Source organism: Acomys minous, assembly GCF_964271855.1.
Source record: "Acomys minous genome assembly, chromosome: 9".
Taxonomy (NCBI): Eukaryota; Metazoa; Chordata; class Mammalia; order Rodentia; family Muridae; genus Acomys; species Acomys minous.
This window is the reverse complement of record NC_140490.1, coordinates 47725645-47748014: the sequence shown is the minus strand read 5'-3', so window position 1 is coordinate 47748014 and position 22370 is coordinate 47725645. Positions and strand designations below refer to the sequence as shown.

The following is a 22370-nucleotide window of genomic DNA, read 5'->3' as shown; positions in this document are numbered from 1 at the left end:
CCCATTACAATGGTCAGACTATCTAGACAATGCTCTTCCCACTACTCCAATGACCAAACAGCTTTATTTCCGACAACCTTCCTTTAACTTTTTAATGGAGTTGTCGTTCCCTCATCTTCATTACAGTTTTCAAAATTGCCTGTTTTCTTAGAGCTTCATTATATTTACTGCCTATGTTCCTTAAATGTTTGATGACTCATTACCCATAACTACTGTAAAAAAAATTTATCTAAAAATATTTCCCCTGACATGTATCAATTCTAACTATAAAATGTCCAAATGATAAGGACATTTATAAATATAAAATATGTCCCATTGTGTACTTTATTTTTTGAGACAAGGTTTCTCTTTTACAGCCATGGCTGTCATGGACTCACTTTGTAGACCTCCTCGAACTTGGAAGATCCACCTGCCTCTGCCTTCCTGAGTGCTGGGATTACAGGCATGCACCACCACACCCAGCTGCATTGTGCCCTTTTTATTATAGCTGTATTTCTTAAAATTAGATCTGTATGAATCCCATCAGAATCACAGATATTTTAGTTCAATTAAAAGAGAAAAGCCTAAGCTCTTTCCTCAAGATTTTTGAAACCAGTATTTTCCATTATTTTCTGGCATTAATCAATATACCAAATACAACTTGCCAAAAGAAAGGTCACTTAATATTTACCAGTTGTAGTATTTGTTTGATTTCCAAATGCAAAAGTGGCCTTGGCTAGCTGATCCGACTCCTTCACAGATGGTTTTGCCACACTGAAATTGAATGTCGGCTTAGAGGAACTCTCATCTTTGGTTTGCTCCGAATTTCCAAAGGAAAACACTGGTTGACACTTTGGATCCTCACTGTCTGCTTTCTTTCCAAATACTAGAGAAGTAGAAGTAACAGGTTCTTGCTGTTTCTCCTCTGTCCTTCCCAAAGCAAATATAGAGGCAGATGGCAAAGAAGCAGACTCCACTTTACCAAATGTGAACCCACCCTTGGTAGCAGAAGCATCTTCTGTCTTTGCTTCTGTTGTCTTGTATGTGAAAGGAGTCACTGAGACACTCTTAGTGTCTATGGTTCCAAAGTTGAAGCCGCTCTTGTTCTCTGAGGTCACTGTGGTGTCACTAGCAGCAGGAGGGGGATTAATAACACCTGAACCAAAGCTAAAGCCTGCAGATGAAGTTTTAGGTAGTTCCTCTTTCTTTTCTTGCTGCCCAAGAGTAGATACCCCAAACTGAAATGGAGCTGAAGAGGCTGGGTTACTTAAGCCAGAAGAAAGTCCAAACTGAAAATTATCATTCTTACTGTCAGTTTTAATTTCTTCAGGTTTAGAATCACATGACACTCCAAATTTAAAGTCTCCAGTTGGTTTAGAAAATATGGAGTTTGTAGACCCAGAGTCAGATGAAGTGCCTAATTTATATCCTCCCTGATCTCCAAATTTAAAATTTCCAGTGCTTGTAAAAGTTTGAGAAAGTCCAGAAGATGATGGAATACCAAATTTGAAGGCTGTGGGTGCTGGATTTAAAGATGAAGATGTACCACCAAAGCCTTCAAGAATAGAAAACACACAGAAAGACATCAAATTGATGTGATTGTCATCTTAACAAATATAACCCCTGTAAACCATAGATAGCATCATCGGACAACTCTAAAGAGGCCTCTATGCCACTTCTACCCATCAGACTAGACAGACAAGAAGGGCAATAGAAAGTGTGTCAATGAGGATAGTGGAAGCAGTAGGCACTTACTTCTCTATCCCGTAGAAGGAGATCTAAATCAGCATCAAAACTGTTGGGATTCAGTCTATCACTACCCTCCCCAATTCTAAAGTGCATGTCCTCTGACTGCAATTTTAAAGCAGGGATCCGTCTTAAGATAAATTCAGGCATACAAAATACTATTGAGATCCAGGCAGCTATAAACAAAGAATAAAAGACAAATACATGCAAAAATAACCCAGGATAAAAACAGAGAACAAAAAAGGTAGGTATATGCACCGTTCCCGACAAGAAAAGAGGGAATCAGAATATTTATAGAGTGGCAACATGTTTGCTTAAGACAGATATAAAGCAGCTTTGGAAGGTGTGTACAATGCGCTTAACCATAACCATGGCTCTTACCTTTGTGGAGACAAAAAGTTGAAAAATGAGCAAGTAGAAACAAGAGATACTTTTCTTTGTTACCCTTGATCACAATTATTTGTAAATATTGTCACTATGTTGACGAAGCATTTAAAAATACTTAGCATTGAGAAGATATGAAATGTCCGCGCACTTAGGAGGCAGAGGCAGGTGATCTCTGTGAGTTTAAGGCCAGCCTGATTTATAAAAGCAAGTCCAGGACAGCCAAGGCCACACAGAGAAACCTTGGCTCTGCGCAGAACAAAAACAAAACAAACAAACAAAAAAAAAATAACCTACTTTGTTCACACTGAAACCTGGAAACAGTAACACAAAGAGATTCCTTATCTAGAAGATACATAGGTAGCATCTTGTTGCAGAGGTAATTTGATTTTTCCATGCCCATTCAGAAATGACGGTTAAAAAACCAAGGACTATGTTCTCATTTTATATAATTATTCAGAGAAAACTCTGCCTACAAACATCTACTTTAACTAGGCATTAGAGGGATTCCCCCCATCGCCTTACCTTTAAACTCAGACTTGGTGCCTGGCTTTGCGCTTTCGCACGCTATGCACTTGGTAGAGTCTGCTTTGTTTTGTACTAGGCATACTTCACAGTCCCAGCTCCCCTCGGGTTTTTTGAACTTGTCCAATCCTAGACAGCCTCCAGAAGACAGAGAGACAGGGACAGGGCTGCTGCTTGAGGCAGATACTGAACCTAAAAGCAATGAGGAAACTGATGAAAAATTTAATGCACATTTTATTACCATCTTTTTGGGGGAGGAGAGGGGGTCCAAAGACAGGGTTTCTCTGTATATCCTTGACTGTCCTGGAATCACTTTGTAGACCAGGCTGGACTCAAACTCACAGTGATCCACCTGCCTCTCTGCCTCTGGGACTAAAGGCGTGCACTACCATGCCCAGCTTATTATCATCTTAATGACACCACTGACTGAACATTTTGAAATTTTATTAACTCTTCCTATTAACACACAGACACCACAGGGACAGCCAGAAACCCGAGCCTTATAAATAGGACAGACTTTATTTAACACTGCAAATAAACATCCTCCTCTAACCTTGGTCAGTAGTGAGTTTATTCTCAAGATCAATTTTCTCTGTGTGTGTTTTAATTTGGGGTTGGGATAATGTCTTAGTGGTCCAAGGGCTTGCATAATAAACAAGAGGACCCACATTTCAGCTCCCTGAGAGCTCACATAACTGCTGGGTGGACCTGCAATTCTAGCCTTGGAAGAAGGTGAAGGGAGACAATGCTCCTCAGAGCAAGCAAGCAAGCAAGCCAAGTAACCACATTAGCAAGCTCTGGATTTTACTGAGACCCTATATCAAAATAAGGAAGAACTAGTCCCTTTAACATCCAGCCTCTGTAAACACACATATCCATATACATTCACACGCCCCACACATATATACACATGAAAGAGAAAAAAAGGTGGGGTATCATTCTCACAAATTAGGAACTATGGCTGGGAGATGGCTCATTCAGTCAAGTACATACTTTGCAAGAACAAGAAACTAAGTTTGACTTCCAGTAGCCACATTTAAAAAGAAAACGAAAAATTAGGGGTTATAAGACTAAATTGTTGTTGTGTTTAGAGGCACGTGGCCTTTAATCTGAGCACTCTAGGAAATAGAGGAAGGCAGATTTCTGGCCTATATGACAAGTTTCAGACCAGCCAAGGCCACACACTAAGAATCTGTTTCAAGGAATGACCAAATGGTCCTTAACAATGTCCTAATTTTTTCACCTATTACAGAATTCTAAAATACAAGATGTAATACAGATCCATATACCTATATGCACTGTCAGTTTCAAAGTGTAGATCTCTGGCTTTGAAATTTATTTCTCTGCAAACATAATCTACTTTGTAATTCAGCCCCATACCTACTTTCACACATTCCTGCTAGATTCTACTTAGCAGGTATTTACTAAGGTGTAAAACATGTATGTTCCTGGTCTAAAAGAAAACAATATAAACTGACGGCGGCACAACCAGCAAGTGATACCTCTTCAGTGTACCTCTAAGGAGGGGGAAAAAAAAAAAGAAGAAGAAGCAGCAAGAACTCAAGGTACTGGCTCAATCTTTAGGCATGTTTGTGGAAGGAAGGAAGCAAGGTATGACATATGAAGCAGAGTGCAGATAGAGCCATTTATTCCTGGGTTCCTAAGTCTCTAAACACCTGCTCCCATCCTTCCATAGCTGTGGGATCAATCTCCGCATTTTAAATTTTGTTCTCTTCTATTTTGCCAGCAAAATTGCAGTCTGGTGTCCGTTGTTGGTCCATTACTCATTTGACACGTTCTCACCTTCGCTGATGGTTTTAAGCACCAGTGCAACCAATCATTCCCTCCCTCATCTCTACCTACAACCCACACTTCCCTACTCTTAATAAAGCTTGTCTATAGGCTCCAGTCTCTGCAAGTATTTTCTAAGTCTTATCAATCTGTCTGATCCTTCTGTTAATCGTAAGTCTTCTCATTTCTTTTCTTTTTGAGAATTTCATGAGTACAATGTGTTTTCATCACACCTATCTCTCCTTCCACTCATGACCCCCACCCCTCTCAAAAAGCATGTTCTCTTCCGTAATTGTTATATAGATGTACGTTAAACATTAGTATTACTCAAATGTATATGCTTGCACACTAACCACTTAGATATAAGCAACCCATCAGGTGACTCACACGTGAAGTCTTCCTCAGTAGCCATTAGTAAACAGGGGTGGAACCTTGTATGCCCTTTTCCCATTCGTGCTAGAAATGTTGACTGGTGTGTGTGGTTCTGTGCAGGTCTTATGCAAGCAGCCATATATATCAATGGAGGTTCCTGAATACATCTCTGTCACATCCAGAAGAAACTATTTTATAGTCTTATTTTGTGGTCTTATTCTCCTCACCTTCTTCAGAAGTTACTCTGCCCAAATTGTTTTTCCTATCTGGTTAATCCAAGATCAACATTTGATTCTGTCCAGACCCTAGCAGAGTTCAGTTTGGACCTCTGTTTCTCAATACACTCAACTGGTATCTACTCCCATCACTTCAAGTATCAAACTAGGTCCTATGATCCCCCTAAATCTGTATCCCAGCCCTAAACTGTAGTTGTGTGTGTGTGTGTGTGTGTGTGTGTGTGTGTGTGTGTGTGTGTACACACATACCAGCTTCAACAATTTGAAATTCATCTGTCACTAACCAAATCTTATTCAAGCCCATCCTGCTACTTATATTACATTACTCACACAAGCCTTCTAAGCTGTCCTTCCAAATTTTACTGTCTTGAACTACATTGATCAAAATCACTCCTAATTCTAGTTCTAGGGTGTGTGATGCCCTATTTGACCTCCATCGATATCAAAGCACACATGTGTCAACATACATACGTACGTATATACATACATACATACACAGTAGGCAAAGCACTCGCAGATAAATAAAAGTAATAAATCTATAAATAAACTTGAAAAACAAAATTTGGACTCAGAAACATGTCTTAGCAGTTAAGAGCATGTGCTGCTCTTGCAGAGGATTGGACTTTGTTCCCAGAAATCACCTCTAACTCCAGTTCCAGGGAACTCAATACCCCTTTTCTGGCTTCTGCAGGCTAGCATACATGTACTTACAGAGACAAATGCAAATACACAAGAAAAAAAATTATTTTTTCCAAAACTGAAATGAAGGCTGAGGGCAGAGGCAGGTGACTTCTGGCTCCAGTCCAAGTTTGATAATGTACACACATACCCAGGCCAGCAACACTTACATAGCTAGACCCTATCTAAAAACTAGTAAGAAAAAGAAAAAGAAAAATTTGACCAAATCATCCTTCCAATGACAGGGCATTGTGTCCAGAGCAGAGTTGGTGTTGTTTTCATTCCAATTCATAAGATTCCTTTACTCCTGAATAATTTCCTGATTCAAAATTTCATTACTTACCTGTCAACTCAGATTTCTGGTATCCTCCATGCTTTTTCTGAGGTAAGAAGACAGTACCAGATGGGAAGAGCCAAATATTTTGGAATAAAGATTCTGACAGCTCATTTTTTATGCCAGAACAAATTAGAAATAGGGGGACATGATTTAAGAGCTCAGGAAAGAAATCCAGCTAGTAATACAACCTCCCATTCATTACAGAAGCAATCTACACACCCACAGCTAATATTACAAAAAGAGTCTTAACTCTTAACATAAACATGTTACTTGCTATTCGTATTACAAACACATTTCAAAAACTTTAAACATGAATCTGCCCTTTAGTCTTCTAACTTTGAAGAAAAAAACCTCAACCCACAGTCCATTTTCCTAAACAAGTTAAAGAGTTTTTCACCAAGCCAGGTGGTGGTGACGAACGCCTTTAACTTGGGAGGCAGAGGCAGGTGGATCGCTGCGAGTTCAAGACCAGCCTAGTCTACAAAGTGAGTCTAGAACAGTCAAGGCTACCCAGAGAAACCCTGTCTCAAAAAACCAAAAAAGTTTTTCACCCAAAAATTAAATTACAATCACTAAATTACTAACAATCTGGTAGACAGCACATGGCGACAAGTGGCACCAACAATATTCAGAAATAGACACTAGCATAAAGCATGACTGCCTACCTCTTAAAGAGCCCCTTTTAAATGACTACTGACCTTCCTCATTTCTACAAAAACAAAAAGAAGACATGAAGATCTAAGTAAGAATGTCCCATTCTGAGAGCTTTTAGTATCATTTGTTAACTACACTAATTACCACAAAGAAATATCTCCAATAACAGTATACAGAAAACAAAACAAAAACACTGCAGAAAGGCAGGGATAGAATATGCCAATTAACAATGCATTTGATGTGAACAGGTAGTCTAAGTCCAATCAAGGCACTGTAATCCACAGGTAGCTTTTTAAAAATTAAAATGTAAGAAGAAATGTTCGTCTGGAACCATTTAAAACACCAGGATTGGCTTTAGCAGTTTTCTTCGTTAAATGGTCTATTAAAATAATAAGCAAAACTAGTCAATACAGCCAAAAAACATACCTGGTTTCTCAGACGTACAGGACACACATCTGTTGTCTTCTGCCTTATTACAAACACAGCATACTGGACACTCCCAAGATCCCACTGGCCTTTTGAATTTATCTCCAAATCCCAGTGTGCCAGTGTTCACAGTGGTAGAAGAGGAAGCAGTCACAGGACTTTCTGAAGTCATTGTCAACGTAAGGACTCGCTTCACACCAGTGCCAGGTTTGGGTGTTTCACAGGCTACACATTTTACTGCTTCAGGCTTGTTTTGAACTAAACAGGTATCACAATCCCAAGTTCCTACTGCTGGTTTAAATTTCTCTCCAAAGCCTGTCCCTGATGTAGAAGCTTGTTTGTCGCTTTTGCTTGGTGTCCCAAGTACAGTTTGTTTAGCAGTTTCTTTCGGGGACAGTTTTGTTGCTTGACAGGCTATACACTTATTGTCTGTAACTTTGTTCTGGAGTAGACACGTGTCACACTGCCATGATGATCCAGCTTTTAAACTTTCTCCAAACTCAATTCCACTAGAAGAAAAAGTATTTATTGCTGGTCTTGTATAAACTATTGGGCTTGTAGTAGTGGGCTGAACAGCAGGAGAATCAACGTTTGGTGACATGAAACCTACAGTGGGGAAAGAGAAGAATGTTCATCTAAAGCAAAACACTAGGCTCTAATCAAAGCATTAACTACAACATTATTGGGGAAATTTTACACTATTATCGGGTTAATACAATCTAAGAATGAATAAGGTTTTTAAAAATTATCTACACAATCCTATTTATTATGGGCAGGTATGTATGACATTTAAATCTACTTAAAATTCTGTAACTATATAAACAGGTCATCTTTACATTAATACATCACTTTCTCCCTCTAAAAATTTCTAGTTTGATGCTCTCGTGTAAATCGCTTTAGCACCCCTGCTGTCCATATGTTATTCTGCCTTCTTACTGCAATGAACTTAATATTAATACATTCAGTCTCCCTCCTCACCCATCCTTTTTTCTTGGTATTCCCACTGCTATGTCAAATGACTTCAGTATCTATAATCGTTGAGTGCTGCCTAGTCAAAATTCACTGCTGTAGTATCTTTTACCTTTAGTAACAACGGCTAAAAGCCAGTGTTAAACAGGCATTAATTATTTGACTGATGTCCCTCCAATATACAACAGGATCATAAGGGTATTTTGCCATAAGGTTTCACTATCTAGCTGAAGTCAACCTTGAGTTCATCACCTCCTGCCTCAATCTCTTTAGTGCTGGAATTACTGTGTGCACCACTAAGCCTAGACCAAAGGTTACCTTTAATTACAGTAAGCTTTTAAACTCCGTAGTCTGATGATAAATAAATCCCAAAAAAGATATGGCAAAGCCTCTGGACAGGGCTACAAACCTAAAGTGATCAAAACTGTCCTTATGAAGAAGGAATTTTAGTGACATACTCAAGCCAAATGCATGAAATCTCTCATCAATACAATTTGAGTACTCTTCACATTTTCTTTAAAAAAAACAAAAACAACAACTGAAGGTGTATTTTGACAAGAAAAATATTCACATGGAACTGTGGGGTGAAAGTAGGCTATCGTTCATTAAACTGATTCACTGAAACTGAGTCAATGCATAGGAAATGTCTTTACTTGAAACAAGCTACATTTCACATTACATGCACCAACACCATCAAGGATCTGGTTCTCCAGCCCTTTAGTAACATAGAAAAGAAACTTAGAAGACTGGTACAGGATTCATCGTGTTCTCAAGATATTATCCAGCTGGACATAGTAAGGCACATCTTTAATCCCACATTCAGGAGGCAAAGCAGGCAGATCAGTTGCTTGAGGACAGCCTAGTTAACATAGCAACAACAGCGACCTTTCAGGCCAGCCAGGGTTACACAGTTAGACTCTACATTCAGAAAAGGCAAGCTGATACTGGCGCGGTGGCACACGCCTTTAATCCCAGCACTCGGGAGGCAGAGGCAGGTGGATCTCTATGAGTTCGAGGCCAGCCTGGTCTACAAAGCGAGTCCAGGACAGCCATGGCTACACAGAGAAACCCTGTCTCAAAAACAAGAGAGAGAGAGAGAGAGAGAGAGAGAGAGAGAGAGAGAGAGAGAGAGAGAACGAACCCACAGAATTACTTTTAACCTAAAAAAAACCACAATCTGTGATCTTCCCCGCACTGCCCATGATTAACAGTTCCCTATCAGCTAAGGATTTAATTGCAACCACTCAAGCTAGCAAAATCCCAGAAGCAATTTTCTGGGAGCCATTTAATGTTCCTTTTCCTTCCATTGTCAGATTTTCCAAATTCCATTCAAATGAAAACTATTTTTTTTTTTTTCTGTTTAAAGCTTAGTTAAAAGGAGGCTAAGATTCTCAGGCATTGGTGGCATATATCTTTAATCCCAGCACTCGACAGGCAGAGGCAAGTGGATCTCTGAGTTCCAGGCCAGCATGGTCCGTCTACCCAGTGAGTTCCAGGACATGACCAAGATTCTGAATACAAAATGTAGCTCTAAATATATGTATCAAAAAAATAAGCTGCACATTTAGCCCCACCTGCTAATTGGTAATTCTAGTCCATGTATTTTGGAGTTCAGCTATATTCCTGTGTAGGCATCTTGTACTATCTATAAAGGAAGAAAACTGAAACCAATCTAATCCTTTGAACCTTGTCAAAGAGGCCAATAAGGTTATTTTTTAAACCTTAACCCATTGTACACTAAACACATCTGCTAAGTAAATCTGCATTCTTTGTGGGCTATCAAGTTACCTTAAAACAACTTTATATCCAAGAATTAGTCATTATAATTCAAACTATGAACATTCTCCATACCCCTTTAATCCCATCGCTCAGGAGGGAGAGGCAGGATCTCTGAGTTGAAGGACAGACAGCCTGGTCTCCAGAGCAAACTCCAGGACGGCCAAGGCAACACACATACACACGCACACACACACACAAAAAAAAACCTCTGTCCCCAAAATCCAAAGTAAACAAATGGAAATAAACAAATACTGCACTAACTACCAGCTTTCAAGTCCTCAGCATTATCTTTCAAATATGTTACACACTTCAGCAAACTTAGCCTAAGTCATACAAATATCAAACTGGAGAAAAATGGTGAATTGATTGGTGAAAGACAACAAAAATTCTCTTTCTATATTCATCTCTTAGAGATAGATTTTGCTATTAATAGAGTCCTTGAATGACAAATTAAGTGACAGTTTTTAAAATAGTTCTCATAAGAGAACTATATACTACACATTCACACTATATATTCAAGAGTAATCACACTATACAGTCAAGAGTCCCCTTTCTATATGCATTTACTTCTATTTTTTAAAACTGTAACATTTTGACACCCTGAGTCTACAATAGAAATTTTTTACTATCAAAAGGGAAGCTCAGCTGTTCACTTACCAGGGCTTTTCAGAATGTCTAGAACACTTCCTTCTCTCAAGATCTTTGTAGGTGTAAAAGGGTCCTCACAAGTGGCACTTAGCTTCTTATAGCCTGAACTATTCACTACCGTGTTTTCTTGAGCTGTAAATTTTAAATTATAGAAGAAAGTAAAGAAAGAAAATTAGTGGATTTTAGTTAAATCAACTTTCAGAAACAACTTTTTGATCAGTTTCTAAAACTCTGAAGTCACTGCAATTCAAAAATGAAAAGGTAACAAAACATAGTTAATCATCCATTGCAAAAGGTAAAAACACTATTTCTCACATTGTACATTCCTTCAAAAATCCCACACAGAGAAAATAACAAAGACGACAACTGTCAGTCAATGAGTTCTCTGGAAAACAAACTGAAGCACTAGTTGGATATGACAAATGGACAAAGTTTGTCCAATGCCTAAAATAATGTATCTGATCAAACAGCAATTTAAAAGACAAACCAGAGTAATTTTGAACTGGTTTCACATCTAGAAAGCAGACTACATATGATTAAAATAGCTTTCAGCTACAGTACTGAAAATCATACAATACTCAATAATAAAGATCTTGTTCCATACATTAGATACAACACCAACCCATAAAAATTATTCGTAACTAGTAAAGCATATTAGAAAACAAGATTTACATCTAGAGATTAGCAGTAGCTAATAATGGTTGAGTGATCTTATAATCAAAACTTCACTAACTTTAGTAAACATAAGGCAAAGTAATTTTTATCAGTTTTTTTTCACGATTTTCTTCTATGTACACCCTTTGCCTGCGCGCGCGACAGACACATGCTAGCACGCACGCACACATGCACGTATGTACGTACGTACTATGTACATGTCTGGTACCCAAGGGGGCCAAAGAAGGGAAGTCAGATTCCCCTGGCACTAAAATTACAGGTGTTTGTAAACAGCCATGTAATTGCTGGGACCCAGGTTCTCTGTAAAGAGTAGTCAGTGCTCTCAGCTACTGGGCCACTCTCCAATCACTTAATTTTGCTTTTTAATTAGAAAAATTTAGGCAGGGGCATGAGATATATGTAGCCAAAGCTCCCTTTAACACAGTGATATGTCAGGCCTTGAAATTCTGCGTCTCCTGCCTCAGTCTCCCCAGTGCTTCCATGGGTCACTACCCTCAGCAAAATTTTAAAGACAACATAAAATGTATTCAATGTGACAGAAATGGGAATTAATGAAAAAATTATCTTGTCACTAAGTAATTAACCATGATCTCTACACGTTCTTTGGTTGCTCTCCTTGAAATGGGAACTTGTTATGCAGCCCAGGCTGGTCTCAAACTCTCAACCATCTCTCCTCCTGGGTGATGGCATGCACCAGCATTTTCTGACTCATCTCTATATTTTCTATCAGTTTCTTCCAATGATATAAGGTTATGAGAAATGGCTATGTTGCAGGAACACACACCTCTATAGAATCCACTCATAAATATATCCCTATTCGACTAAAAATCCAGGTTTCAAGACACAAATAAAATGCAAAGCTTCTTTAACCAAATGCTAGTCAGCTACCACTATTAGAACATTCAGAAAGATTTTTTTAAAGATTTATTTATTTATTATGAATACAGTACTCTGCCTGTGTGTACGCCTGCACACCAGAAGAGGGCATTAGCTCTCTTTCTAGATGCTTGTGAGCCACCGTGTTGTTGCTAGGAACTGACCCTGGAAGAGCAGACACTGCCCTTAACCGCTGAGCCATCTCTCCAGCCCCTAAAAAAAGATTACTAATATCTTTCATTGAAACTAGTATTGTGATTGTTCAAGGTTTTCCTCAAGTCCATAATAACATTCAATATAACTAACTAAGTAATGGTAAGAATTGCAACTGAAATTGCTTGCTACGTTATATGATACAGATCTGTTTCATCCAAATGAAAAGGGGGAGGAACTTTTTCTAGACCCCTTCTATGGTCTATGAGTCTTATTAAGTCACTAGAAAATCCATAGACTACTTTAGTTTCTATGTCCTACTTTTTTTTTTTTGGATGAATATATATTTAAAACAAACCAAAAGCAAACAAATATTTAGTTTTTAGCTCGTTTAGTAGTATTTGAAAAAACACTGTAGGACAGGATAAGAAGCCCCAACCCATCTCTACTTACAACATTACATACACTCTTCCTCAGTATCCACTATCACTCCATACTTACTACTTCACTCACTCTTCATGTAAAAGTCAGTGAGTGGCTGTGGTGATGCTGACCTTTAATCCCAGCACTCAGGAGGCAGAGGCAGGAGGATCTCTTTGAGTTGGAAGTCAGTCTGGTCTACACAGTTCCTGAACAGCCAGGAATATATGTAGACCATGTTGCAAAACAAAAACAAACAGCCCCCTTCCCCTGAAACAAAGCATCAAAATAAAACCTAGGGCTGAGATGCAAGGGGTAGAGTACCTAGCATGAACAAGAGCCAATACTGGGGGGAGGGCGTGCTTCATCAATTAAGGCAATTCTTCAGTATGGAAGGCAAGAGCCTTTAGAACTTAATGCTACTTCTCCAGCTTTATGTCAAAGTATGTACAAGCTTCAGTCTGACGTGCTTCTGCTCCTGTCCCTGTACCCTGTTTGCCCTTTCTTCTTCTTCTTCTTTTTCTTCTTCTTCTTCTTCTTTTTTTTTTTGTTTTTTTTTTTGGTTTTTTGTTTGTTTGTTTGTTTGTTTGTTTTGGGTTTTTTTTTGTTTTTGAGACAGGGTTTCTCTCTGTAGCCCTGGCTGTCCTGGACTCACTTTGTAGTCCAGGCTGGCCTCGAACTCACAGCGATCTGCCTGCCTCTGCCTCCCAAGTGCTAGGGTTAAAAGCGTGCGCCACCACGCCCGGCTTTGCCCTTTCTTCTTGTGTAAAACATTCTTGCTCAAAATTCTTGAGGTGGGGAGCTCAACTTGATTTCCCAAACACCAAAACCACTACCATCCCAAAAGCTTGTTTTAATGATCTAATTTTATTCACTCAATGATTCAGTGTTTCTTCTGTTCAGAAAGTATGCATCACTTAATCTGCTGAAGGCATCATAATACTTAAATACAAATTGTTTCTGAAATGCAAAGTAACCATAAAGATCAGATCCACAACTATAATGTAGACAATCTTCAGTTGGAATAAGATGTAAATGACAAAAAAACTTAAGACCTTATTCTGACTAAGTGAATAGATACACTACTATGGACAGCTCACTCTAAACCAAACTGTTAAGAGTTAAATGTATCTCACTATAATTAATTTAAACACACACACACACACACACACATACACACACACTGCTGGAAGAGTAGCTTTTGCTAACTTTTCAGAGCTCATTTCCTTCAAGTGAAAGCACTTTTTAAAAGGAGAATTTGAAGTGCTATCCTAACAATACAAGGGTTTGGTTTTTGTTTTGTGAAGATTGTGAAACATTGTTTTTCACTTACCCGAACTACTTAAAACTGAAGAGCTATTAGAGCCAGAAAGTTCTGTTTTTGCAACAGGCACACTAAATGTAAATCCAATCTATAATGAAAAAAAAAGTATTTTTCAGGTGTCAGAATATTGGGAAATAAGGAACAGAACTTACTTCTACAGTAAATCAAAAGGTATATTAAATATCACCAACTATAAATAGGATAGCTTCTCATGTTTTGCAATTCCTAAATTTAGAATTCTTGAACAAAGTACCTAGTACTTTGATGCACAGCTCTACTCCAACCATCAGGGAGGCTTAGGAAGAAAGGAATACTAGAACCCAGTTTGAAATCAGCCTAGGATCCAGGCAGTGGTGGCACACGCCTTTAATCCCAGCACTCAGGACACATAGGTAGGTGGATCGCTTTGAGTTGAGGCCAACCTAGTCTATAAAGCAAGTCCAGGACAGCCAAGGCTACGGGGATAATAGAAAAAGAAAAAAGAAATCAGCCTAGGCAACTTAGCCAGATTCTATCTTGAAAAACTATAAAATGAATGGAAAACAGCATGGCATGTAAGTTTGGTAGCATTTTTAATTCTTTATACATTTTTCTTTCAAAGAATTACATAAAATATTCACAAGACTCTAATACCCAGCTTTTGAACTTCTGAACACCATCTTATTAACCTGAGGTTTGGGGGACAAGAAATGGACTTCAGAGGTACAAAAAACAAAAAAAAACAAAAAAAAAAAAAAACAAGCCAGCTGTGGCCCAACCCCAGCACTCCAGAAGCAAAGGTAGGTGGGTCTTTGTGAGTTCAAGGCTAGCCTAGCCTACATAATATACTCCAGGCCAGCCAGGAAGACCTTGCCTCAAAACAAACAAACAAACAAACAAAAAAACAACAACAAAAAACCTAATATCAACATATAAAGATGACACATATAAGCAAGGTATGGTGGTACATGCCTTAATCCCAGCATTGAGGAGGCAGGCAGACAGCCAAGGCTACACAGAGAAACTCTGTCTTTGGGGGGGGGGGGGGGGAGGTACAAGGAAACAAATACATATTGTGTAATAATTCCCCAAACAAATCTATTCAAGCTTTAAAGTGATTAAAGATATTATAGATATAGCTGCCACGGTCTTTTCATCTAATCTACAGACATAGAACAGTCTAAAGTCATGAGGGAACCCTGAATATAGACTGGACCAGACAGACAGACAGACAGACAGACCGACCAACCGACAGACAGACAGACAGACAGACAGACAGATTAAATTTCTAGAATATAAATAGGCACAAGTGAATGTTCTTCTTAGAAGATAACTGGACAAGTACTAATGAAATCAAAGTATCTTCATTTTTAACTGCCCAAATGACGCAGAAAAAGATGCACACAAACATATCAACATTTGTTTCTTATACACTAAAGTTTTTTTTAACTTGGAGGAAGTGTTTTACTACCAATGAAATCCTAGGTTTAGTTTTTTGAAAACTACACTGGCTATGAAATCAACCATGAACTGTCCTTGTTTGGTACTTACAGATGCTGGAGGTAGCACATCTGCCTGCGTAGACTTTACAATGGGAGATGAGAATGTGAACACAGGACTGCCCATGCTGCCCAGAGAACTCATCTGTACCTGTGTTTTCCAGAATATTGAGAAATGACACAAAAGAAGCTATTTAGAAGAATGAATGAAAAAATAGACTCTAAGAAGATTACTTCAAAGAAACAAAAGCACTCTTTTCCCATGCATTTAAATCTAAAAACCACTTTCACTTCTTAAAACAAAACACTGACTAGAGACTACTTTTTCCTGAACTGGAAATACTGTTTGGAGAACAACTTTCTTACTTTGGTCTAGTGCAGACTATATGCGATTTGAGTACTTGTACTGTATATATTTATAAATTTTAAAAAATAATAAAACATCATTTATACTTCAGCAGGGGTTACTTCCCCAACATGAGAATCAATTCCTAGCACCAAATTCCCAATATATTTCCCATTTTTCTCTTCTTACTTTGAGTTAATTTTTATAGTAAAAAAGACACTTTAAAAAACTGAATTAAAAAGAGTAAGAACAGAAATCACCTCACTTATATAGTGGTTCTATACCTTGTTTGGTAATGGCTGAGAAGGGCTGACTGGTGTTGGAGAGGAAGCTGAGATCACTGAAGAACTAAAACTGAAGGTAGGCAGTGAGGAACTGCTGATTGGTAGAGAGATTTGCGGTAACACCGGCGCTTCGACTTCCTAAAACACAGCATATTTTGTAATGATGTCATCTTTCATGTCAGGCTTTTATCTACTATTTTCAAGGAGAGCTGATATAGCTATATGATCAAGTTAAACAGTAAAAAAGGAGGCCCCATGCAAAATTAACAAGAGCTCTTAAAATTAAAAACCTACAGGCTTAAATTCCCAGTTGTGCCACCAACTGCATGTAACTTAACTTCAGCACAAATTTTCAATCTTATAAAAATGAAAAGGGAGCTGAATAGGTAAAACCGCTTACTATGGAAGTTTGACAACCTGGGTTCTATCCCTAGAATTCAAAGTGGAAGAGGAGAACTGTCTCCTAAAACTGGTCCTCTAAATTCTACACAGGCACCATGATGGGTGCGCATGTGTGCGTGCATGTGCATATGCACACACACACACCATCATCATCATATTTTTTAAATGATGGTAAATGTCTTCCTCTGTATCAAATTTATAGTTACACTATGAAACTAAGCTACACATGGTCCAGGGAGTACAACCACTTAAACACACCTCGCACACAAACATATAAAATCTTTTTTAAGAAGCAAATCAGTATGATATAAAAGCTACAAATTATACATATTCTTTGATCAAAGGGCATTCAGAGCTCAAGTTTTCATTCAAACAGCCAGGGACACGCTGTCCTTTTACAACACTCCAGTGACAAGCAAATAACCTCTAGACCAGCAAATGAGCCAAAGCCCTTAGCATAATTGAAGCTCCCCTGTCAGGGCAAGATATGACAGAAGCAAAACTGCCAAAGTTTTCATTCTTGTGCTCAAGAGGCATAACTACAAAACTAACCAGGAAAAAAAAAATCAGGGTGAAAAAACTATCACTCTCACAACAATCTACAAATACCAACAGATGCTAAATACAACTTCAAACCAAACATAAACTCAGGTGGGGAGGTGATTCAGTGGGGGAAAAAGCACTTTTTTGACCAGTGTGAGGACCTGAATTGATAAAGTCAGAGGCAGGTGAACACCTGTAATCCCACTGCTCCCATGATAAAATGGAAGGCAGAGATGTAAATTTCCACAGCTTTGCCGGCCAGCTAACCTAGCATGCACAACTGTGAACAATAAATAGATCCTGCCTCAAACAGTGAAAGCCAAGATCAATGTCTGAAGTTGTCCCGTGGCCTCCACACATGTACCCTAGCACACATGTGCCCACAGTCACATATACCAGGAAAAAAAATTTTTTTACCAATAATGCAATATATATTTTAAACTTTAAAATATATTCCTAGAACACTACTAGGCGAATAACCATACTGAGAAACTTTAATTAGAAACAAGTAAGTCAAAGCATTATATTCGTAGGGGTTTGAGAGATGGCCCAGTTGTTAAAAGCACTGGCTGCTGTTCCAGGGGGCCTGGGTTCAATTCCCAACACTCAGAAGGTGGCTCACATCTATCCATGGCTCCAGTTCCAAGGAATCTGATGCCCTCTTCTGGCCTCCATGGGCACTGCATGCACATGTGCAAGGACTGAACATGCAGTCAAAACACCGACACATGTAAAAAATTTTAAAGCCCTATGTTCTAAAGTTTAAATGAGCAAGTATGTTGAACATTTTAGAGGGTGGTAAGGGCCTTAAATTGATTTAGCTTGGTTGAAATTACTTTTTAAAAGACTGAAACAAGAGCTGTTCCAACCCAGAAACAAGTTAAATAATGAACAAACTCTAGACAATCAACTTAAGCAATCTTTAATTTAAATTATGTCTATATCCAAGCAATACCTAAAGATTAGTTTTTAAAATTAATTTTAATTATGTACGTCCCCACACATGTGCATACACACATGCGCCATAGAGTACATGTGGTAGTTAAACCACAACCCACAAAAGTCAGATTTTTTTTTCTTCTACGATGTATGTAAGTCCATCCAGGGGTGGAACTCAGGTCACCAGATTTAGCAGCAGGCACTTCCAACCACTGAGCAACCTCACCAGTCCTAATCAATCTCACAGGAAAATAATGAACAAAAGAAAACCTAAATGGTCACAAAACACATATAAAAGTCTCCTCCTTCCCAGTAAACAAGAAAACACAAGTAAAACCCCAATAACATGTTTTATAACTATTACACTGGCAACAGGCCAAAACAAAACCAAGTGCTAATAAAGAAAAAAAAAATAAAGATCCACCTCTGATCAGGTGAAGGGTTATGAGGAGAAATAAACAGCAGTTAAACACATTGAAAGATGTGTCAACCCCTGAAGTCCAACAATCCCATTCTAGCTAAAAATCCTCCAGACCAAACTGCACATGGCAAAGGAGAAGTATATAAATATTCACCTTAGCACATACTGGGAATCAGCCCAAATGTACCCTGATGAGAGAATGGATTAATTGTAGTAAATCTGCACGAAGGATAAATAAATAGCAGAGAAATTTAAAGCCCATTGTTCCATACACACGGAGAGAGAAGGGGGTGAACAAGAGAAATGGGGAAGGCTAACACACATGCACAGTGTTCATCATATGTACATTTGAAAACCAAGCAAAAACCTAAAGCAGTAACCAGAAAAATCAAATAAATTCAATCAAGAATACCACACATTTTTTTGAAAATTTTTTACAGTTATTTTATACAAGTCATAAAGTTGAGGCTTCTAGGTTAGGTTTTGGACCCACACAGTCTAAAAGGATGGTTTTAACAGGTGTCAATTCACTCCAAATGAAAATTATCACTCAAGCCCCATTCCTGTAGGTCTCACTTCACCACTACCATTTCAAAGTTCTATAAAATATGAGCCTACCTCCTCCTCTGGGGGTTTAGAAGCAACAAAGCGTGTTCTCTCTCTTCTCATCTTGCCACCTCCACTACCTACTCCAGAAGATAAACCATTGGCTGCAGGAGTGCTGAAATTGGGGTATGAAAAGCCACTAGCAAATAAAAAGAAATTGATATTATTATTTTGTCCCAGAAATTGCTAAATGAATATTCAAACACCAGAGCATCTAAAAGACAATCGATGGCAAGCCAAATACACTTTTAATATTACATGTATGTCTGCACACACGTGTGAGCATATATGATCATAACATAGACAGCTTTGTAAGGTTAATGGGACAGCTCTTGAAAGTCAACTCTCTCCTTCCATTATGTGGGTTCTAAGAATTAAACACAGGTTTTCAAGCCATCTCACTGTCCTCCCTAAATGTACTTTTTAATTTTCACCATCTTCAATGCTATTATAAATATGAACCTTACAAATTAAATATAAAGAAATTGAGTTGCAGGATATGAAATGGCATTACCTTTCTGGCTCTCTATTTTGTCTTGAGATTTTTTCATTTACAGTCTGGAAGAAAAAAGTATAAGGATTTCACTTTTTAAAAAAACAAGTATTTGTGGGAGTAGATAGTAATAAAAGGTGTGCCTCAAACTCAGTATGTAGCTGAAACTGGACCTGAATTCCAGATCCTGTTGCCTCCACCTACCAAGTGCTGGGATTACAGGAATGAGCATATCTAACTTAGATTTTTTTCTTCTTCTTCTTTTTTGGCTGGGATTGATTCAGCCTTAACACATACATGCAAGGCAAGTAATTCTACCACTGAAAGTTACATCCATAGCTCAAATTCTCCTTTTTTTTTTTTTTTTAGTTTTTCAAGACAGGGTTTCTCTGTGCAGCCTTGGCAATCCTGGACTCACTATGTTGACCAGGCTGACCTCAAACTCACAGAGATCCCGCCTGCCTCTGCCCTAGGCTTACTCTGTAGACTAGGCTAGTCTACACAGATATCTGCCTGCCTCTGCTGGGATTTAAGGGATGTGCCACCATGCCCAGCTTCAAATTTCTCTTAATAACAGCATTTTACCTATAAATTTTAATATTGAGAATTAGAAATTTGATTTTTCTTAACAAACCCTGGAATATGTAATTTAGACATTGCTTTTGAATACTAAAGAGTTACAACTGTATTGTGCACTGTAATATAAGCATATATAAAAAATGTCACTAATCATATATTTACCAAAACACTGACTTTTGAGGGATAACTTCCCTTTTTGCGATACTAAAAGATAGGCAATTTTACAAGGACAAAAATCTGAAATGTGAAGTACTCCAACTGAAAACAACTAAGGCGTCCTGTAGAAATGGCCACTTATAGGGGCATGAGGAGGAGAACAGGATGGGATGGGACCCAGAAACGTACAAGAATCTAAATTACTTTGCAATATAAAATATGAATGTTCAAAATGATGAGGCAGCTGGGCAGTGTGCAGCACCTTTAGTGCCAGCAGGGGCAGACACATCTCTGTGTACTAGCCTAGTCTACAGAGTGAGCTTAGGGCTCACAGACAGGGCTACACAGAAAAGCCCTGTCTTCAAAACAACAACAAAGATCATAGCTTACACCTAAGCACTTAGAAGAGCTCAGTTCTCCTCCACAATAATTAACAAAAACAAAAAACTAGAATCTAGAACTACCTGGGACAATCTCATATTGCTGGACACTGCACAGTAACTGACTTATGCTTTTCAAAAATATTCTGTTTACAGAGACAACATATGACAACAATTATAAGTCACAATCTTGGGACATCTCTGTTTTGTGATTTTTGAGACATTTAAATAAAATCTGTAGATGTGGGTTGCACCAACATTCCGTTCTTGGGTTTGAACATTATTATATATTACATCGAGGGAGCCCTAATTTGTAGAATAAACAGAAGTGGGGAAAGCAAATATAGTAAAATACTGATACTTTTTCTTACAAGCTAAGACACAGTTCTATGGTAGAGCACTTGCCTCACAAGCCTAAGCACCTAGGCTTAACTAAGTACAAATAATAACAACAACCAAGTATTTTAGTCTTGAAAACCTGAAGGTTCAAAAAAACAAATCCTAATATGACAAAACGTTAATGACTAATAAACTAAGATAGGCTACACAAGTAGTCACTACAGTAGTCTACCAAATGTAAAGCTTTTCAAGAAACTGAGCTATTTTGAGATTGAAAACAAGTATAAGCACAAACAGTAAAATGATACATAAACTCACTTTAAAATGACATAAGATAAACTCAGAATATGAGACATTTTATATGACAACTGGCCTTGACTCTTCAAATACAAACATGCCTACTAATTTCACTTTTAAGCAAAGACCTAAGAAAAATGAAAACTCACACCGATAAAAGTAAGCCTACATAAATGTCTAGAGCAGCATCATACATTAGACAGCGAAAATAACCCAAACATCCCCCAACTAAGTAATAGATAAACAAAGTTTCATAAATCCATTTTATAAAATAATGTTCTGCCTTTAAAAACAATAAAATATTCTTATCTGGTACAATTACATATGAGCCCTGAGAACAAAGTCAAGTGTTAAAAACTTTATGAAAGGGCCTGAAGAGATGGCTCAAAGGTTAAGGCTGTTCTTCCAAAGGTGCTGGGTTCAGTTCCCAGCAATCACATGGCAGCTCACAATCATCTATAATCTATAGTGAGATCTATAATGAGGTTGGTGCCCTCTTCTGGCATTCAGGTGTACATGCGGGTTAAAACACAATACATATATAAATAAATCGTTCAAAAAAACTTTAGGAGCAAAATGGTGATGAAAATGTTCTAAACTTGACATAGTAATCACTCAACACCATGTGGATGTTAAAACCACTAAGAGATAAACATCAAATAGTTCATGTTATGGTATATAAAAATCTCAAAATATAAACTTTTATGTGGCCTAGGGAAAAATATGAAAAACAGTATCTGAACTTTGTTTGGATCCCAGCTTCTAAACTAAAGCTGGCTTGGTGGCATATGCCTGTAATCCCAGCACTCAGGAGGCAAAGGCAGGTGAGCCTAGTCCACAAAGCGAGTCCAAGACAGTTAATGCTACACAGTGAAATCTTGTCTCAAAAAAATTAAATATTTTCTTTTTAAGATGAGTTAATAGACGATGGGTCAGTGTGGAGAGAAGCACATGACTAGATCAGCGTGGATGGAGGAAAGCAGCCCTGATTAAGAACATTTAGCCAAAAAAAAAAAAAAAAAAAAAAAAATTAGCAAGTATTTTGATTATGGATGGAAAGTAGCCCAGATAGAATGATTAAAGCATATGGCTCCTGGGATGGGGGCTGGGAAGTGATAAGGATAGGTCAGAGAGT

The 22370-nt window shown here is 38.1% G+C and overlaps 1 protein-coding gene across 1 annotated transcript in view; it reads right to left on the bottom strand.

Moving 5' to 3' along the window:
• Nucleotides 1–22370, bottom strand: part of NUP153 (nucleoporin 153) — a 53099-nt gene that overhangs the window by 7652 nt on the left and 23077 nt on the right. Inside the window, exons 10-18 of the mRNA XM_084795088.1 lie at nt 19506–19549; nt 19004–19130; nt 16081–16218; nt 15503–15601; nt 13982–14060; nt 10534–10656; nt 7129–7734; nt 2635–2826; nt 671–1534 (exon numbers count right to left, since the gene is read on the bottom strand). Coding sequence (XP_084651214.1) covers nt 671–1534; nt 2635–2826; nt 7129–7734; nt 10534–10656; nt 13982–14060; nt 15503–15601; nt 16081–16218; nt 19004–19130; nt 19506–19549 — 2272 coding nt within the window. The remainder of the gene's footprint in view (nt 1–670; nt 1535–2634; nt 2827–7128; nt 7735–10533; nt 10657–13981; nt 14061–15502; nt 15602–16080; nt 16219–19003; nt 19131–19505; nt 19550–22370) is intronic.